General features: G+C 38.4%; 1 protein-coding gene and 1 long non-coding RNA gene across 4 annotated transcripts in view; one reads left to right on the top strand and one right to left on the bottom strand.

The window, feature by feature from the left end:
- The window catches only part of LOC115302506, a 15,915-nt gene extending 12,690 nt beyond the window's left edge, over nt 1-3,225 (bottom strand). Inside the window, exon 1 of the long non-coding RNA XR_003913502.1 lies at nt 2,782-3,225. This is a non-coding gene — a long non-coding RNA (uncharacterized LOC115302506). The remainder of the gene's footprint in view (nt 1-2,781) is intronic.
- RCN2 (reticulocalbin 2) lies at nt 2,904-19,386 on the top strand. Of its 3 annotated transcripts, none has more exons than XM_029952424.1 (7): nt 2,904-3,275; nt 3,663-3,768; nt 6,790-6,986; nt 13,043-13,156; nt 16,691-16,787; nt 17,900-18,039; nt 18,562-19,386. In XM_029952424.1, the coding sequence occupies exons 1-7, from the start codon at nt 3,132-3,134 to the stop codon at nt 18,712-18,714; spliced, it is 951 nt and encodes a 316-aa protein (XP_029808284.1). In that variant the 5' UTR covers nt 2,904-3,131; the 3' UTR covers nt 18,715-19,386. The 3 variants fall into 3 exon arrangements, with proteins under 3 accessions (XP_029808284.1, XP_029808283.1, XP_029808286.1); XM_029952423.1 differs by having other exon boundaries at nt 17,897-18,039; XM_029952426.1 differs by lacking the exon at nt 2,904-3,275 and adding an exon at nt 3,376-3,525 and having other exon boundaries at nt 17,897-18,039.

Below are 19,386 nucleotides of genomic sequence, written 5' to 3'. Positions count from 1 at the left end.
TATGTTAAGAATTGCTTTGTTTTTTAAGCCACTGTTCATCATAACACACATTTTACCCAACTAAAGAAGAAATCCGTAAACTTCCTCTTTCAATAGTTTCCAGGTTAACTCTCTTATCTATGGTAATACTACTAAAGGACTGTCAGTACAGCAGGATTCATTCATTCCACAAAAACTTATTAAGCTCCTCTTACTGGTAGGGGCACTAGTGAAATACAGGCACAACCACACATTTACTGACCTCAAGGCTCCCACATTCTTGCAATAGTGTCAACAAATAGTCACAGTAGACTGTGCTAAATGCTCTACCAAAAAGCATATGTACAATTTTGGAACAATGAGGAAACAGAGAGACCTAAGAGATCAAAAATTCGGGTTGGCAGTAAGTTAGAAAAAGATTCATTTAGGAAACACTGTGTTGGGTCTGGAAGGTTGAGTAGGAATTTTTCTAGGGGGAAAGAAAGGAAAGTAAAAAACCTTAAGCCCCTTCTATGTGTCAGATATATAGATTATTAATATGCTTATCACACAAAAATTATCAGTTTTTTATTATTCCATTTTTCTATAGAGTCAAAAAAAAGATTAAGTCATTTGTTCAAGGTTACATAGTAAGTAAGCTATGGAGACTGAAAACTCAAACTCTGCATGCCTGATTCCAAGATTGCCTGTGTTCTTTCCACAGCACCATACAACTTTCCAGGAAGGCAGAAAGGCATATGATTAGTAATATTTAATGCTATATGATGTCATCGTTATATAGTTCAAGAACAGGCAAAACTTACCTATGATGAGTCAGAATAGTAACTAAATTTAGCAGAGATGATATCTAGGGAGCAGGAGGGAGATTTTCGGGGGATGCTGGCCAGGCTTCAAAGGTATATATGTATCTAAAAACTTATGGAGTTGTACATATAAGAATTGTGCATTTTACTGTATATAAATTATACCTCAAAACATAAATAAAAACAAATTTGCTATGTGCTATGGCTTTTATAGGTCAAGAAATTTGAACTCGATTCTCATAATGCCTTTTTTAATTAATAGGCTGGTTATTTTAGATACTTATTTTTCCCTGAATAAACTAACAAGTAACGACAATGCCTCAATCTTGCCTCTCTTGAGCACAGGTCTTTACTGTTATCTACCCCCCAACAATTCTGACTGCCAAGATCATAAAACTGTGCATTTAAAAGATGAAGAGCTGCTTAGAGACTTCTACAAGTGTTGCCACCATCTGATGAAGGCAAAACTATAGATCTCCCCCCAGAAGTGTACATATGCATACAATTTTGCACAAGATTTTAAGATTATCACACCATTTAGAAACCATGTAGCAGCCCTAAACTCTCAAATTAAGATCCTCCCAGCTAACCTAGTTCCTTTCCAAGAGAGGAAAAATATAGGCCCAAGGAGGAAAAACAGCCTGTGTAGGGGTGAGGCAAGACAGAACCCAAGCATTCAGATGCTCAGACATTTATGTTGTTCACCACTGCCTCTCTAGATATCATTAGATTCCCTTTGCCCCAAAATCTCCACCTGCGGAGCCCTTGAGACCAGAAGAACTTCTATAGTACCTTGTATCCTAACCTTTGTAATCAGAATCGCATCATACGCTAGTCAAAGTTTACCTTGTACTTACTGGAGAGCAATAGGTACAAAGCTGTATTAGAGACATTTATGTCGCTTTTTTTCAAAGACTGCCTCAAAACCCAGAATTGAAGTTAAAATTAAAATGGCTTGGTGATAAAAGTTTTTTCCTTCTTTTCTGTTTGTTTTAGAGAAATCAACTCTAGGTGTAGCCTATACGTAGACTCTGAAACGTAAAACTTTATTTTGCATTGATCTCTATAACACTGAAAAGACCCCATTTGATCTTAGTCTGCTCTGTAAACCTTTCAATGGTCTCTGACCAAAAACAATAAAATTCGATTCTGGTCCAGAAATTTGTCTGATTTGTGCCCACTCAGTTTTTCAGTTTGGAACAGGATTCTTACTCCCAATCCAAACAGAAACTGTGGGAAGTGAAAGAGAACCTAGAAAGCCTTTTCTTCTGTGTGAAAAGGCCTGATCTTAAGTGGAGCAGTCAATCAAAGAAAAAGGCTCAAGCTGCAGCCTACAAATATTTTTGTGTTTAGTGTGGATGAGGTACAGAAATTACATAGACTTATAGACAGACATGGAATAGAAGCTAAGAGTACATACGTTCTATCCATAAACGTTTTCCTAGGTACTAGCTAAGCTATTTCTTCTGTCCAATCATCTGGTTTTTTACCCACATGGAGGTAAGCTCACATTTATTGAACACTTTACCCTATGTGCCAGCTCCTGTTCTAAACGCATTATATTATTTAATTTAACCTTCTCAACAACTCTTTAAGGTCAATTTACGCACATTTTATAAGTAAGCAAACAAGTTTTCAAGGGCCAAGGAAATTGACTAAGGTCACAGAAATTTTAAGTCACGAAATTGCTACAAATTGCTACAAAAACTTCAGTAGCTGGGTTTGTTCTTACTGTCCTGGTGAAATAAATAAGTAGACATACACTTGAAGACCGGGAAATGCATACCGTTTGTTGGTTGCTTAAGATAAACGGTTTTTCTAGGTACCATATTTTTTTCACCCAAATCTCCAGCCATTCTTGAGGGCGGCTGGACACCTGGAGTGGACAGGGAATTTCTGGCATTAACAAGGCTGACGGGAAGCAACAGGGCTGGAGTAAGTGGGGGCGTGCTTTCTGAGGGTTTCGTGGCGCAGACGAAGGGACCAGCGGGGGTCTCACCTCCCGGCAGCCACCGCTAGCTCCATGGAGAGGCTCCGCCGGCAGCCGACCGCCTCATCGCCGTGGCCCGCCCCCAGCTCCGGAAGGCCCAATCAGCGGTGCGGCCTGGCGCCCCGCCCCTCCGCCAGGGCCATTTAGGCCTCGGGCTGGTCAGCTTCACCACCGCAGTAGTCTCTCGGGCTTCTGCCTCCTTGGGGTCGGGGGAAGGCGGCCACCGCCCCTTCTGCATCGCGTTCCCTCCTCCCCGCGTACGCCGTACTGTCGGTTTGCAGCGGCCCGCGGAGCGCTGCCACGGGCTGAGTCCCCGCCGGTCTCCTTCCTTGCCTCCGTGTCCGCGGCGGGCCGGCGAGATGCTGCTGGGCCCGAGGCCCGCGGCACTGGGGCTCTTGCTGCTGTGCGCCGCGGCAGCCGGAGCCGGGGACGCCGAGGAGCTGCACTACCCGCAGGGCGAGCACCGCAGCGACTATGACCGTGAGGCGTTGCTGGGCGGCCAGGTGAGGTGGCCAGGGCCGCGGCTGGGAGGGCCGGGCCTCGCACCGCGGCTGCCGCGGGCTTTGTCCCGGGACAAAGAGGGGCGGCCAGGCGAGGCCTGGCCCGGGCAGCCTGACAATGGGGTCCAGGCGAAGCGCCGCTCACTCTCGGGGGGACCCCGAGGCCTCTGAACCACAGGAAATAGCGCGGCCCAGGAGCCAGAACCCTTTCACCCTCCCGACACAGGACAGGATCACTGAGGGTGTGTGGGAGGTGGGAGCCTTGGAGAGCAAATGTGGGTCACCCCAAAAACCCTGGGCTGGGGAGACTTCTGGTAGCCTTATTTTTTCCACCATTTTGCCCCACTGATGGTAATGCTTTACCCCCCTGTGTATTGCTTACCCCCAAAGGAAGAAGTCGATGAATATGTTAAACTCACCCCCGAAGAGCAACACAAAAGGCTGAAGTCAATTATAAAGAAAATTGATTTGGACTCAGATGGCTTCCTCACCGAAAGTAAGGACGTCCTACACAACTAACAATGGACAAATCCCTTTGTAGGAGACAGAAACAAACATTTTACGAAGCAGGACTATCTGTTGAGTGTAGATTGCTAGTGTTGCAACAAATGAGAGGTACTGTGAGAGTGGGGGAAAAGGACATGTTGGGTCAATTTTATCTGGAAATCTTTAGACCTAGATCCCAAGTAAAAAATCAGTGCTCTCCAATAATATATAAATATCGTTGAAGCTACATGGTATGGGCAAGTCATACATTGACCAAGCACTCTATTTCTCATGACTTTTATCAATGTCAACAATATGATTCTTTTTAGAGAAATATGTCAAAAAACCTTCTTATGGTGTTACGTGATCTATTGCTTTTTTGATTTTTGCTTAATTAGGAATTTAAGAATTTGCTTCTTTTTTTATAAGTAGAAAAAGACCTGTTGCATGTAAATTGTTCATTACAAATTATTAAAGCTGGTAGGGGCCTTAGAATCATTCTGTCCACCTCTCTTTATGTAGAGCTGAAGAAACTGAAGAGCAGAGGGGTAAGTGCCTTTCTTAAATGAGTGGCCAGGATTAGAATCCAAATTTCTTGCTCTTAATTCAGTTTTTAATATTCTTCACTAAAGAAAAAAAAATCTGAAGGGCACCTGGGTGGGTCAGTGGGTTAAGCGTCTGACTTGGGCTCAGGTCATGATCTCAGGGTTCATGGGTTTAACCCCCACATCAGGCTCTGTGCTGATGGCTCAGAGCCTCCTTCTCTCTCTGCCAACCCCCCCCCCCCCCCCCCCCCCCCCCGCCCCGAGCTTGTGCTCTGTGTGTCTGTCTCTCAAAGATAAATAAACATTTTTTAAAAAATCTCAAGAGTACCTGGGTGGCTTGGTTGGTAGAATTTACTTTAAAAAAAAAAATCTGACTGCTCTCAGGTAGGTTCTCCTGTCAGAAATAAAATGCACAGATTATTAAAAAAATATTCAATGTCTGTGCAACTGTCTCTCTACATTGCTTGATTCAAGTGGTGAACCCTATCAACCCGAAATCAGTCCTCTAAAAAAATTCAGGAGATATTTTGCTATAACTTTTTAAAAGTTTATTTATTTAGAGAGAGGAAGAGAGAGAGAGGGAAAGAATACCAAGCAGGCTCCGTGCTGTCAGTGAGGAGCCCGATGCGGACCTCAAACTCACACACTGAGATCATGACCAAAAACCAAAAGTTGGATGCCTAACTGACTGAGCCACCCAGGCCTCCCATATTTTGCCATAACTCTTATTTAAATGCTGCTTACCATCTGAAGTCAATCATAAAAAAAAATTACTGGACAGAGAAGTACAAAATAATTGGCAAATTTAAGGTGTGTTGTCAGTAAAATTGGTGCCCTCAGGAATCCTAAGGTTTTGATTTCTCTACTTCAAATAAAAACCAAGCTTTAGACTCTAGCTGTTCACTAAAAATAGGTCTATCTTCGGTTGCACTAGCAAGCCCACAGAAAAATTGATTTGGAAGACTTTGTGGCACGTATTAGGGCCTAGATATGTTCAAATACTTAATAGTAAACTTTAAGTAAATTTAAAGTTAAAAGGAACTTATTTCAAATCTTCATTTTACATATGAGAAAACAAAAACTTGGGAGGGTAAATTTATAACCCCTTATGAAACAGCTGAAGTGTGAACCCATGTTCCCTCTTTCAGTATGTATTCTATTATGTCATGATGATCTCTTTAAATAAACCAGAAAAAAACCCTCATTGTACTTGAAGGACCCTTCAGAGAAGTTTGCTAATTTGCACTTTAAGGGCTGGGGCTGGACTCAGGTTCTTCAGAGCATAAAATTCAGTAGGAGGAGTTTGGGCTTTAGAGCCAAACATAGGTTTGACTCTAGATTTTGCTTTCTGGCTGTGAGTCCTCAACTCCAAATGGCAATTTCTTGAACTGTAAAATAGATTAGAAGTGTAAATGGAAAATGATTAGAATTGCCTTGCTTTGAAGATTAGAGACAGCATATGTGGAGGACCTGATATGTAATAATTGTTCAAAAAAATTATTGTTCAGGACAGGATTGCCATAATTATTCTGCACTAATTTAGAGTTTCAGGAGAGACAAAGTATATTCACTTTTGTATTCACTTGCCCTCCCCCAAACCAACAGAGGACTACCACTCTTTAAACCCGGTGGTGTGCTCCTGCCGTCCTTGCACATATTCATGTTCTTTCCCCACCACCTTTATTCTATACTGCAGTATAGTAAATATCTCTGAATAGATTTTTTAAAGTTGATCTGAACGTGGATATTAGAAATTTAGAAACTTTCCCCCATGTCTTCAGGAACCAAGTTAAGACAGAGAGCTGTTGCAAGAAGGGCTTAAATCATAATTGCTACCCATAACTTCAGTTAAAATTTCCTCCAGAAGTTTTAGGACGTATGCTGGAACAGTGTTTCTCAAACATCAGTCACTTGAATACATTTCCACAATTTAGATCATCTACTACTTACCACCTGTTACTTCCTTAATATGATTTTGATTCAACTCAACATGAAATTTATCTTAAAGGGAAACTTTATATTACTTTCATAAATGAAAAACACTTTTTTCTAATATATTAAAATAAATAGGTAGTTATAAACATATATGTACTTCCCAAGAGATCTTTGATAGTTAGCAAAGGTCATCTGCAATTTTGTGGATAATTTTGAAAAGTCAAGTACTAGTTTGGCTAATTGCTAATTCATTTAAGAAATTATTGAGCCAGACACTTTGTAGGCATTTAGAGTACCTCAGTGAACAAAATATGCTCAAACTCGGTTCTCAAGGAGCTTACATTCTGTTTGCATCACATAGTATTATATTCTTAGACTCCAAACTGCTCTCACCACCTTCTACTCCTGTTGAGTACAACTAGGCTAATTCTCGCTCAGTATTTGATAACACTCAAGATTTTTTTTTCTTTCAGATAAAGTTTAGAAACCTTCACTTCTGTAAATATCAAAATTACCATCAACATTCATTGTGTTCTGGGAAATTCTCACAGGTGAACTCAGTTCATGGATTCAGATGTCTTTTAAACATTATGCTATGCAAGAAGCAAAACAACAGTTTGTTGAATATGACAAAAACGGTGATGGTAGTGTGTCATGGGGTGAATACAACATTCAGATGTATGATCGTGTGATCGACTTTGATGAGAACACTGCCCTGGATGACGCAGAAGAGGAGTCTTTTCGGCAGGTGAGTATGTGCGCACAGGCTATTCTTTTGATCTGTCCGTCCACTTTCCCTTCCTGCGTGAATGAGCACAGCAGGTTCTGAGGTTATAGACTGGGATTGCCTTGTTCTCTGGGCAATCACCTGGTCCACTTCAGTGGTCATTTTGATGGCTTCCTTTCTCGCTGGATTTAGGGCTCTTATTCCAGACTACCTAAATTATCCTTGCATTTGTTTTTCTCAGCTGCATCACCTGTCCTCATTGCTAGAGTTGCTTTTTGGTGTATTTTGAATATGTACCTCAATATTTTATTTTTTGTTATTATTGAACAGTTTTATATTGACAGATTATAAAGGCCCATTCCCATTTGTAAACAGGTCGTTTATATAAAATAACTATTCAAATAATTTTTAATTGTAATAAAATACACATAAAGTTTACCATTTTAATTTTTTTAATGTTTATTTTTATTTTTGAGAGAGAACATGAGCAGGGGAGGGGAAGAGAGATGGGGACAGAGGATCTGAAACGGGCTCTGCACTGACAGCAGAGAGCCTGATGCAGGGCTTGAACTCATAAACCGTGAGCTCGTGACCTGAACCAAAGTCAAACACTTAACTGACTGAGCCACCCAGGCAACCCCCATTTTAACCATTTTTAAGTGTGTAGTTCGGTAGTGTTAAGTACATTCACATTGTTAATAAACCAATCTCCAGAACTCTTTTCACCTGCAAAACTGAAATTCTAAACTCGTTAAACAACAGTTCCCCATTCCTCCTCCCCTAGGTCCCTGGCAATCACCATTGTACTTTTCGTCTTTGAATTTGATTATTCTAGGAACCTCATATAAGTGGAACCATACATATTTTTGTCTTTTTGTCAGTAGCTTACTTCACTTAACATGATGTTCTCATAATGTTGTAGTATGTGTGAGAATTTCCTTTTTGAGACTGAATATTGTGTGTATGTACCACACGTATATCCATGTATATATTATGTACATATACCACACTTCGTTCATCCATGGACACTTGGGTTGCTTCAACTTTTTGGCTCTTGTGAATAATGCTGCTATGAACATGGGTGTACAAATAGCTCTTTGAGACACTGCTTTCAATTCTTGGGGTATACACCCTGAAATAGAATTGCTGGATCATATAGTAATTCTATTTTTAATTTTTTGAGGAACTGTCCTATGGTCTTCTGTAGACACTGCACCATTTAAAATAACTAATTTTTGGAGATTCAACATCACTATGAGTTTTGTTGATTCTCATGGTTTAATTTGTCATAATTAAAAGATGTCTTGTTTTAATGCTTTTTAAAAAAAAGTATTTTTTAAATTTCATTTATTTTTGAGAGACCCAGAGATAACGTGAGCAGGGGAGGGCAGAGACACGGGGGTAGAGAGAGAATCCCAAGCAGGCTCCATGCGGCCAGCTGCAGAGCCTGACCCAGGGCTGGAACTCACCGTAAGATCGTGACCTGACCTGAAAGCAAGATCGGTCACTTAACTGACTGAGCCACCCAGGTTCTAATGCTTCTTAAGCAGAGATGAGGAAGACAGTTTTTATTTAGGAATTAGTAAGAACTTTTTTTTTTAATTTTTTTTTTGTTTTATTTATTTTTGATACTGAGAGAGACAGAGCATGAGAGGGGGAGGGGCAGAGAGAGGAAGAGACACAGAACTGGAAGCAGGCTCCAGGCTCTGAGCTAGCTGTCAGCACAGAGCCTGATGCGGGGCTCGAACCCACGAACATGAGATCTGACCTGAGCCGAAGCCGGAGGCTTAACCGACTGAGCCACCCAGGTGCCCCTAGTAAGAACTCTTAATTAGTCATTTGTAGGAACCTTTCAAGACAAAGGAAAATAAGCTTAAGAAATTACTATTTCAAAGGTAATTATAAAGACTTTTTTTGAATAGATAGTGTTTTATATGTGGAAAAAATAAACCCAGGGGCTCCTCAGTCAGTTAAGTGGTCTGACTCTTGACCTCAGAGTCATGAGTTAAAGTCCCATGTTGGAGACCCAGCATGGAGCCTACTTAAATGAATAAACAAACTAACTGATTTAATTAAACCAAACACCTTGTTGCATGTTGTTACATCCCAAAATATTAGTCAGGGTGCTTGGAAGACATTTGAGCCTCTTCCATTCTTTAACATTCCATTATAGTGTACACCTTCTAGTTTTTGTTGTCATATTCATCATTGTACATGCTGTTTATTTCAGAATCATATTGGCCACTTGAACTCTATAGGGCATCACTAACTCAAAGTGGATTTTTTTCCCCTGCTAATGATTAGGCTGTGCATATGCCACCAGTGTTGAGATTGAGGGCTTCAGCCTTGGAGCCAGTCTGCCTGGCTTTATGTCCAGCTGTGCAGCTTTGGGTAAACTACTAAAACTCCTTATGCCTCAGTTTCCTCATATCAAAAATGAGGATAATAATGGTATGGAGAAATAGCAATAAATAGTGGCAATTGGGCAGGTAAATAGTTCTCTGTTGATTTAAAAGAATATTACTGAAGAAAGCATATGTGATTCACATCGCTTTATACTTAATATATAATTAGCTTTTAAAAATGATTGAAGCATTGGTTAACTATATCAACTTCAGGTAAGATTCCTTTTCTTTTTTTTCTCCTTATTTGGGTCTTCATCTTACAGCAGACTGAAGAGAGTGGAAATCAGTCTTTTTACTACTTAATGCTGAAAAGAAACAAATGATAATGAGATTTGGGATTTGTCTGTTGCCTAGATATCCTATAGGAATTAATTAATCTTAAAAGTATCATTTGAGTTCTGAGACTTTTCTAAAACCAACTATGGAATGATATGATGACTTAACCTGCTAGGTAACAAGAGAGAAATTAGAGTATTTTTAAAAATCTTACTAGAATCAGACTATAATTGTATCCTTTTTTTTCTTTTGGCACCCAGATTTAATAACTATCCCATCAAAACATAAGAAATGTTTATGTGTGATTTCTTGAGTCTGTATTCTTGGAATGGGTGATGACTAGTAGTAGATGATGGTTTTGAGAATAAACTCTGTACTTTGAAGGGATACAGAACTCATTAATAGAAATTGCTTATGAGGTTTTTCTTTTAAAAAATGACTGGTTCGGGCGCCTGGGTGGCTCAGTCGGTTAAGCCTCCGGCTTCGGCTCAGGTCAGATCTCACATTCGTGGGTTCGAGCCCCGCGTCAGGCTCTGTGCTGACAGCTAGCTCAGAGCCTGGAGCCTGCTTCCGGTTCTGAGTCTCCTTCTCTCTCTGCCCCTCTCCCTCTCATGCTCTGTCTTTCTCTGTATCAAAAATAAATAAAACATTAAAAAAAATTTTTTTTTAAATGACTGGTTCTAATAATGAGTTCACCACTGGGGTACTCAGTACATTTTGATTATAAGACTCTACCTTTTTAAGAATGAATTAGATCTTAATAATGTAAAGGAATTGATGGGTCTCTAAAATGAATACTTCTCTATAGAGGTCCTACTGGTGATTCTTTGACAGCCCAGGAATATCTCTACATGAGATATTATCTCATGTCTCCATGTCTCTATATGAAGTTCTAATCTTAATGCTTTATTAGAATTTGATATATATAACCCCCTAAAAGTGGACATGAGGTATAAAGGTAAACCCAGAAACTTCTGCATTATTCTTCAAAATAAAAATCAATAAGGATGAAGAATGAATTAGTCTTACTCAAAGTTACAGACTTAACATTATACCATAACTAATCATCAAAAGTAACTGAATATCTAAATAAAATTTTTCTGTATGGAAGCCTATTAAAAAAAACAAATCAATATGATGCTTGAATTTTATCTTATTTTTAGTAACTTTCCATGTAAATAATAGAGATAACCTGTAATAATGGCTCTCTAAGGCTGTGAAATACCTGAAAAAGCATTTCTTTATCTTAATGATGAACAATTATAGTCAGCATTTTTAGGCAGGATAATTAAAGTTTGAGGATCTATCTGCCACAAGTTCAGTTGGTCTAACTTCTAAAGCCAGCTATTGAATGTACATGTACAAGCAATTTTTATTTATGTAAGAATCTGGCATGTGGCGAATCAGAATTTTTAAGACCTAGACTTTTGTTCTGGTATCAAGGTTATAGATTTTCTCATGTAAAATCATTAGTCTACCAAAAGATGGCAGTTTTGTTCTTCACAAGTTTCTGTTACAATATAAAAATAAATGATTATGGTCATTTCTATCTTTTTACTACTGTATGTAGCACTTTTTACTCTCCACCAGACTACAGTGTTTTTACACAGAAGAGTGTTGAGGTTTTATGAAAATCTGACAGCCTTTTTTGTTGTTATCTTTTGCCACTTTGGAAAACAATCTTTCTGTGTATTGGCTTCTTTAATCTGAGTTGCTCTTAAATTGTTTTCTTCAAATAACCATGACTAATACCATTTAAAATTTTTTATTATTTCATTTGGTTTTTAAAATCTGAGAAATATGAACAAGAAAACTACTTTCCTTAATTTTTTTTTTTTAAACAATCTGAGCTTGTTGAAAGAGATCCTTTCTTTCCATAGGCAAATTTGGCCAAATTCAGCTCCCACTGCTGAAACATGGACCTTTTTGCTCCAAACTGAAGGGTTCTTTCATAAGGAAATCTAAGCACTTAGTATTTTGAATAGTGGTTTATTCAAAAAGAACTTGATTGACTCAACAAAGTACCTCAAATTCTTGTTTGTCTACTTTTTCCCATGTTAAATCCCTGCACGTAAAATGTAAATCATTTGGTCTAGTTATGTGAAATTAGGAAACATTAAGTTAAAAGCAGCTATTTGGAAACAAGGTTGTAGGTTTGTTTGTTTGTTTGTTTTCCTGTCATGATTTGGTAAGTATAACTGGCTAGTGGAATCTGGATGGTTTAAAAGATGAACTCTTTGGGGGCAGGGGTGAGCCTCTCCGCTGTAAATCAGTCATTGCAAAAGAACTAGTGTTTCAGTAAATGACTGCTACCTAATGTCTATGCTAGAAAACTGAAAAGAACATTTCTTTTCAACAGTGAGATACATAAATCGAAAGCTTCTAAAATATTTGAAATTGTGGGGGTTTTTTTCATGTGCTGTTTAATACATTACAGTTTACAGAAAGGAAAGTTTTTCCCATAAATTCTCAAAATAGAATTTATGCAGGATTAGCAATATAGCACTATTGTCTTTCCAAGGCTCTTGATTACAGAATTACCTTTGAGAAATGCATTAAAAGCAGCCTTGTCTCTAATAGCCGCCACTTATTTTACTACTTGTGCATACTTTACAAAAAGAAAAAAGAATATTGGTGTGAGAAAGTAGAAAAGTGTGTTTACTTAACCTCAAAATAGGTCTGCTTCAGCTTTTGATGTGTTTGTACCTGAATAATTATTAGCACTCTAAAGCCTTTCAAATATTAGATATGTATACTAAAAGTATTCTCATAAGAGGACTGTTTTTTTGAAACCTGTTAACATTTTTGAAAAGTCATTCCAAGGACCAGAAATGATTTGAAAATGGTATATCAAGAATTAAAACATAGTCTGAATTTATTGCTTTTTGGGCACTCAGAAAAGTTGAGATTGTTAACATAATGTATAGTACTATAGAAGACAGGCAGGATCAAAGTTCAGCCTTCTAGCTGTACTTCTGATATCTCTCTCAATCATTTAATTTCAGTTTTCAATCAGTAATAGTAATATGTAACATTTTATAAATGTAAGGTTTACTAATTGCTTGAGAGGGATTCTCATCCCAAATGCTTAATAGAGATTTTTATCCTGGTTTTAAAGCTGAGGAAACTGGAAAGGTTAAGCAGCGGGCCCTCACCACAGCTGGTCAGTGGCACTGCTCGCATTCAGACCTGAGTCTCTCTGACTCTAGAGTTTGTGTCTCAGTTGCTTCTCATAAATGTTTGTTAATTTGTCTAACCTACCTTCAAAGGGGCGATGTGAAGGTAACGTATGAGAATGTACTTCAGATTTCACATAGTATGTATTTTTCAAAGTATATGGAATGATGTTACAGTGTTGGTGAGACCTTTAAAATATTCAATGTTTAATCTTCAAAGCTTCATTTAAAGGACAAGAAGCGATTCGAGAAAGCGAACCAAGATTCAGCTCCTGGTTTGAATCTTGAAGAATTTATTGCTTTTGAGCATCCTGAAGAAGTTGATTATATGACGGTAAGGAAGAAAAGTTTTAAGGGAACTTTTGAGTGACCAAAACTTTAAAACTTGTTTTTTCTAAGTTGTTAAAATGAATTGTATAGCAACTGGAGTTTTTAAGAGAACACAAGATCCAGAGATCTCCCCACTTAAGATTAGAGGTGGGAAAGGGTTTCTGCTGGTGAGGGAGGAGTACTGATTAGGAGGGAGAAGGTAAATCTCCATCATATGTGTAAACGGCATACTTCCCTTGGCTCTTTTCTCCCTTAGGACCACATTACCTTCGTTGTCTTCCTTGACCTTTTGTAGCTTTCAGACTTTTCTGTTTTTCAGTATCAGTAACATCAGGACTTCCTATTTAGTTTACGACATCACTTGTATGAACTTCGTGTCTGGGAAAACATATCACCTTTGGATCCCTTTTCATAGGGTGGTGGGGAGGGAGTGAGTGCACTGCTGCTGATTTACATGTTTGCAGCGTGAGGCATGAGGAGTCCTCATCACTTTAGTACGTAAAAGAAATACCAGTTCTTCAGAATTTTTGTTAAACTGTAGAATTTAACTCAACAAACATTGATTGAGTCCTACTATGACATGGCAAGCTTCTTATAAACAGGAACTGTGCTATTGGAGGGTAAAGACCAATATAACAAATAGCTTTAGAAAAATATGGACTAAACATTCAATATTGAGGTCTGTCGCCAGCCTCAGCCTCCAGCTGTGTGGCTTGATTCTCTGGATATTTCAGGAAGGGAAGATGTAGCTTTATGTTAAATGGGTCGTGGCCAAAAGCTGCTGTGTTGAATAACAAGGCTGCAGTTAACCTTTCTCCGTAGCCCGGTGGCAAGACACCATTATTGTGACCACATTTGACACTGAGGCTTCTGATTTCTCACTTGGCACTAAACACAGAGCCTAGTTATGGAAATGTGCTTTGCACAATTTGTTTAAGTGCCAAAATTAAGTAAAGACTAGCTAATTGAACCCTAGCATGGCAGGCAGAGCATGTAGGATATTGATTCTCTGGGGAATAAGGAACAATTGAATTGAAGACTGAGGAGAGGAATGACCAGTGAAAGCAATGAAATAATTTTGGCATCATGCACCACAGCCCCAGGGTATAATGTGGTAATGGAATGAAATAGGCATGAACAACATTCTGAAGAAAACACTGTGGGAATGTTGACTGACTAAATAAGTACGTGAAGAGAAAGGAAAAGCCAGAGAGGACTCTGAGGTTTTCAACTTGTGTAAAAATGATCAGAACAGTATTACTATTGACAGAATGGGGTGCGTCAGGATGGAATAGGATGTGCTAACTGGGAGTTGACTGCAGCACATAAGATATGTGGCCCAAAAGTGAGATCTCATTCAAAGCAGCTTCGTTAATTCTTATTTACTTTAATTTGTTTTGGTGCATCCCTTTTTCCATATAAGGATATATTTGATAAAGGGAAAGGCAGCGTACGAGATCAACTAGGTGATTTTACTTTGAATGAAAAGTTAGAATTTAAAGTACTTTTATTCATGTAGTTCCAAAATTTCCTTTTTTTTTTTTTTGAAGGAGAGAATTCCAAGCAGGCTCGGCCTCACAACTGTGAGATCATTCATGACCTGCACTGAAATCAAGAGTCAGATGCTCAACCAACTGAGATACCCAGGCGCCCCTAAAATTTTTTTTAACCATGGCAACATTATTGAAATAGGTCTGTTGTCTCCCAAGAGGATTACTTAAATGGAGGAATAACCAGTGATTCTGAACTTATATGGGATCACAGATTCCTTGAAAAATATGGAGCAACTGTAGACTCTGGGCCAGAAAAATCACATGTGCTCCTACACAAAATAGGGGATTATAATTTCAGGAGAGTCTCAGATTCTCTAAATCTAATCTTTGGATATCCAGGTTAAGATCCCCTGACTTCTATATATAAAATCTGTAACATTTAATTTTTAGAAAACTAAAACTTGTATTTAAGTATTATTTCATGCAGATGTAAAGGAAGCCTTTTTGTTTGGCTAGAATCAGAGACTTTTGAGAATATATTTTCGTCACAGTTATGATGCTAGAATCCAGGTGGAAAGGTGTTCAGGTGGCAGCAGGTTGTGAGTACAGAGAAATAAATGTAACCCATGAGAGGCTAGGCATGGAAGAAATGAAACCAGGATGGTAAAGAGTGCAGCAAAGTCATGGGGACTTGAGTGTGTTAAAGGCATAGAAGAAGCTGATAGAGAAGAGGTTGGAGCCTTAGGAGAGGCCAGAGTTAAGAGTGAAAGAAAACACTCAGGAAATGGAAGAGTATGGGATCTAGGAAGACCGTTGAGGGGTTCACCCTAGAGAAAGGGTGAAGTTAGCTAACTCTTAAGATTGAAGAGAAGGATGTGAGGAATAGGCGTTAAAATAGAGATAATTAAAGGTGAGGATGCAGTGCTGGTAAACAAGTGTAACTGGGGCACTGGGTGGCTCAGTCAGTTGAGCATCCGACTTCAGATTAGGTTATGACCTCACAGTTCATGAGTTCAAGCCCCACATTGGGCATGCTGCTGTCAGCGCGGAGCCAGCCTGGATCCTCTGTCTCCATTTCTCCCTCCCCGGTTCACTCTCTATCTCTCAGAAAATACCTTGTACCTTGTTTGAAAAAATGGGAGGGTCTTTGCCAAGAGAGTATTTGGAGAGAGTTGCAGGCTTAAAGTGGAGTTTTCAGAAAACAGCTTTAGAGTATGTATGTGTTAGGGAAACTGAGGCAGAGACAGACTTCAAAGCTGCAGTGAGAGTCCACTTAAAGGAAAAAAATTATTTTTAGAAGCATTAGGTTTGTGTTTGTGTTTCTCTTTTTTTTAGACTTTATGATTCTGGAATAAAAGAGAAAGTGATATGGGTCTGCTATTGGCAAAGTAAGAAAGGGTGCAAAAAGATATAGGAAGGTAAGAAGGGAAGGCTTGAAATAGCTGGCCATTAAACAGGTCATCTTGGGTCAAGTGTAACTAGAAAGTGTGTAATCTTTGGGTTAAAGAGGATTGGTTGGTAAGAAGCCATGATAAGAATGAGGAGCAGAGTTGGGCCAGTTTGGGGTGAATGGGATAGATTTGGTGGAAGAGGAAGCAAGGAGGTATAGGTTTATGGGGGGATTGACACATTTCATTTAGATCTGGAGGCAGAACCACACTTCCACACAAAGGGACCTAAAATGAGGGTTCTTTTGGGGTTATTAAGAGACTAGAGGAAAAGTGGAGCTAAAGGAGACTCAGGTGATGAGAGGTGTCCTGGAGAAGGAGGGGGATGTGCAGAAAATAGGATTGTGAGTTTAGTGCTCAGGTTGTTTAGGAGGGTGAAGTGGAGTTCTTCTCAATAGCAGAAGCTATTAAATTTAAAACTACTTAGTATTTGTGGTTTTATTCCTGCTTCTAAATTCCAGTGTTTAGAAAGATTGTCTTGCAAGAATGGACAACTAAAATGATTATCCTTAAAGAATTTCTGTCCTTGGATGGATTCAGATGGTGGTGGGAAATTTTTGTGACTAATTGTTATTGTTGTTTATGAACATGCAATAGGAATTTGTCATTCAAGAGGCTTTAGAAGAACATGACAAAAATGGTGATGGATTTGTTAGTTTGGAAGAATTTCTTGGTGACTACAGGCGAGATCCAAGTAAGTACGCTGGGGTGTGTAGAAGGAGGAAGAAAATAATGAAATTGAGAAGGAATTGGGAGACAGGCTTGCTCCTTGAGAGGTCTGTTTGACAGAGGGGAAAGTGGAACAAGAAGAACTGCCTGATTTCCGCTTGTTCTGCCAAGTGAATATAATACGAGCCAAACAGAAGGATTCACGGCTTATGTGAGAACGCTATCTCACTTTTAGTTCCACGTCTAGATTCAGTTTTCTTTCTTTCCAAACAAAAGTACCTAGTGGTTCTGTGTATTGCTTTAAGAGCAATAGGTGGATATTTTTAAACAAAATCCTATAGCTTTGCATGTAGATCTTAAAAGAAAAAGAAACAAAATACTATAATTACTGCCATGTACCATGGAAGGCATCTTACTGAGTGTTTGAAATTTGAAGAGTCTGCATGTACAGCTTTTTCTCTTCACAGCAGTCTTTTTAGAATTGTTACTTCAAAGCATCACTTAGTGCAGATTTCACTTTAAAATTGCATAGGATATTACTTTATAAGTACACATAGAAAGTTTTCTGTAGTTGCATGATATACATGTAATGTATACATGGGTGCATCCACCCTGCTCATATGAAGGATAACAAGTAGATACCAGAACAATTAACAGCAGTTAACAAATGTACTAGTTGTGATAATATACGTCACTTTAAAAACTCTGAGTGGTGGGGCACCTGGGTGGCTCAGGTCATCATCTCAGAGTTATGAGTTCTTTTGAGTTCAAGCCCCGTGGCCGGCTCTGTGCTGACAACACAGCACAGAGCCTGCTTCTGGACCTATGTCCCCCTCCTTCTCTGCCCTTCTACTCAATCTCTTTCTCGTTCTCTCTCTCTCTCTCTCAAAAAACAAAAAAACCTTTAATAAAAAATAAAAACTCTGGGTCATTTAGACTTACATGTCACTTTGGAAAATTATATACTGTATACTTACTTCAGGCCTTTTCAGATAAGTAGATGTATTTCATTGGACTTCCTTGATGTAGTAAGCTCTAAATTCATATCCTGTATTATAGGGATGTACCAGACTTCTTATTGGATACAGGTTCTATTCTTGTGTATGTATATTGTGCTTTATTTTTTTAATTAAGCAGCAAATGAGGATCCAGAGTGGATACTGGTTGAGAAAGATAGATTCCTGAATGATTATGACAAAGATACCGATGGCAGGCTTGATCCCCAAGAGCTATTGTCTTGGGTAGTACCCAATAATCAAGGAATTGCACAAGAAGAGGTGAGTGTTAAAAATTCTCCTCTTTCTCCCCCAGGTTTGGTGCTATTAATAGGAAAAGAAGTTCAAAGCCATAAGCCAAAGAAAGAAGTAATGGAATTGTTTCTTTAGGATCCATGCATTGCTATTTCTCGATTTAAATCTGTGAACTGTTTTACATTGTCAAGGAGACAAGATTAGATCATGTATTAATTTTATAGTATAGTGAATAGAACAATAAAAGTTTATACTTTACCTATAAGGGCCCAAAGTAGGTTATATTTTTTTGGCTTAACTTTGAGGTATCCTGAATTGGATTTGAGTGGGGAGAAGGCAGAACCTGGCAGAAATTAAGAAAGGGGATAATAGGAGAAGCTGTAGACAGCCTGGTTATAACGTGTAATATTTTGAGATAATTGGACAATAAGGAGTACTTGGCACACCTGAGTGATTTTGACAAATCCAATCACATTGAAATGTGAACATCTTGCTGAAAATACTTATTACACTTGACACCTTTTTGTTTTATTTTATTTTGTTTTGAAGGCTCTTCACCTGATTGATGAAATGGATTTGAACAGTGACAGAAAGCTCTCAGACGCAGAGATTCTAGAGCACCAGGACTTGTTTCTTACCAGTGAAGCCACAGATTATGGCAGACAGCTTCATGATGAGTATTTCTATCATGATGAGCTTTAATCCCTGGGTAGATCTGGTAGAGTACTGTGTCTTTTATAATTTGTTACCAGCTTTACTTTTGTGATAAAATATCGATGTTATATTTTACACTCAAGTCTTACCACATTCAGAATGATCTTAAATGTAGGTTGTACTCTTGGCCTTTTAGAAGAACAAAACCAAACCTGATATTTATTTCAAAATGTATTGAAGAAATAAAACAATATTGTGCCATATGACAACAAAGTGTTTCTGGAATATTCCATCTGTTTAGTACTGTATCGTGGGATATTTGAGTTCTGTTTCCATACTTGAAAAAAATGCAGGATTTTAGAGATGCCTGAACAATATTATTTAAATAGTATGTGAACTATCAATTTTTCTTTTGTTTTAAGTAGATTTAACTTTGGAACTGACAGAAAGGACATTGTTTTTAGATTTAGCATTTTTTTTAAACCTTTAAAGGAACCTTTAGAAGGACTTATACCTCACATTTTAATGTTGAGAAGTTCTGCTTAATTTTAAAATGGTTTCTATAAAGGGTTTTATTGTATGAAATAGAACTATATTTTTGCATATGTATAGATAGTAATTATATTTAATGTGTAACTATAGCATTTGGTGTGTGGAATTTGACATTGTCCAGAACTCTTCATTTTTGACTGATTAAAAATGAAATGTCCTATCTTCTTA

The sequence above is a fragment of the Suricata suricatta genome, chromosome 9, assembly GCF_006229205.1.
Source record: "Suricata suricatta isolate VVHF042 chromosome 9, meerkat_22Aug2017_6uvM2_HiC, whole genome shotgun sequence".
In the NCBI taxonomy this organism is placed as follows: Eukaryota; Metazoa; Chordata; class Mammalia; order Carnivora; family Herpestidae; genus Suricata; species Suricata suricatta.
Note: the sequence above shows the minus strand (reverse complement) of the source record. Positions and strands in the feature narration are given on the sequence as shown.

Coding starts and splice junctions, on each gene's coding strand:
- RCN2 (XM_029952423.1), top strand. CDS start 3,132: ATGCTGCTGGGCCCGAGGCCCGCGGCACTGGGGCTCTTGCTGCTGTGC. Junction 13,157..16,690: donor AAGAAGTTGATTATATGACG/GTAAGGAAGAAA, acceptor AACATGCAATAG/GAATTTGTCATTCAAGAGGC. Junction 16,788..17,896: donor TGACTACAGGCGAGATCCAA/GTAAGTACGCTG, acceptor TTTTTAATTAAG/CAGCAAATGAGGATCCAGAG.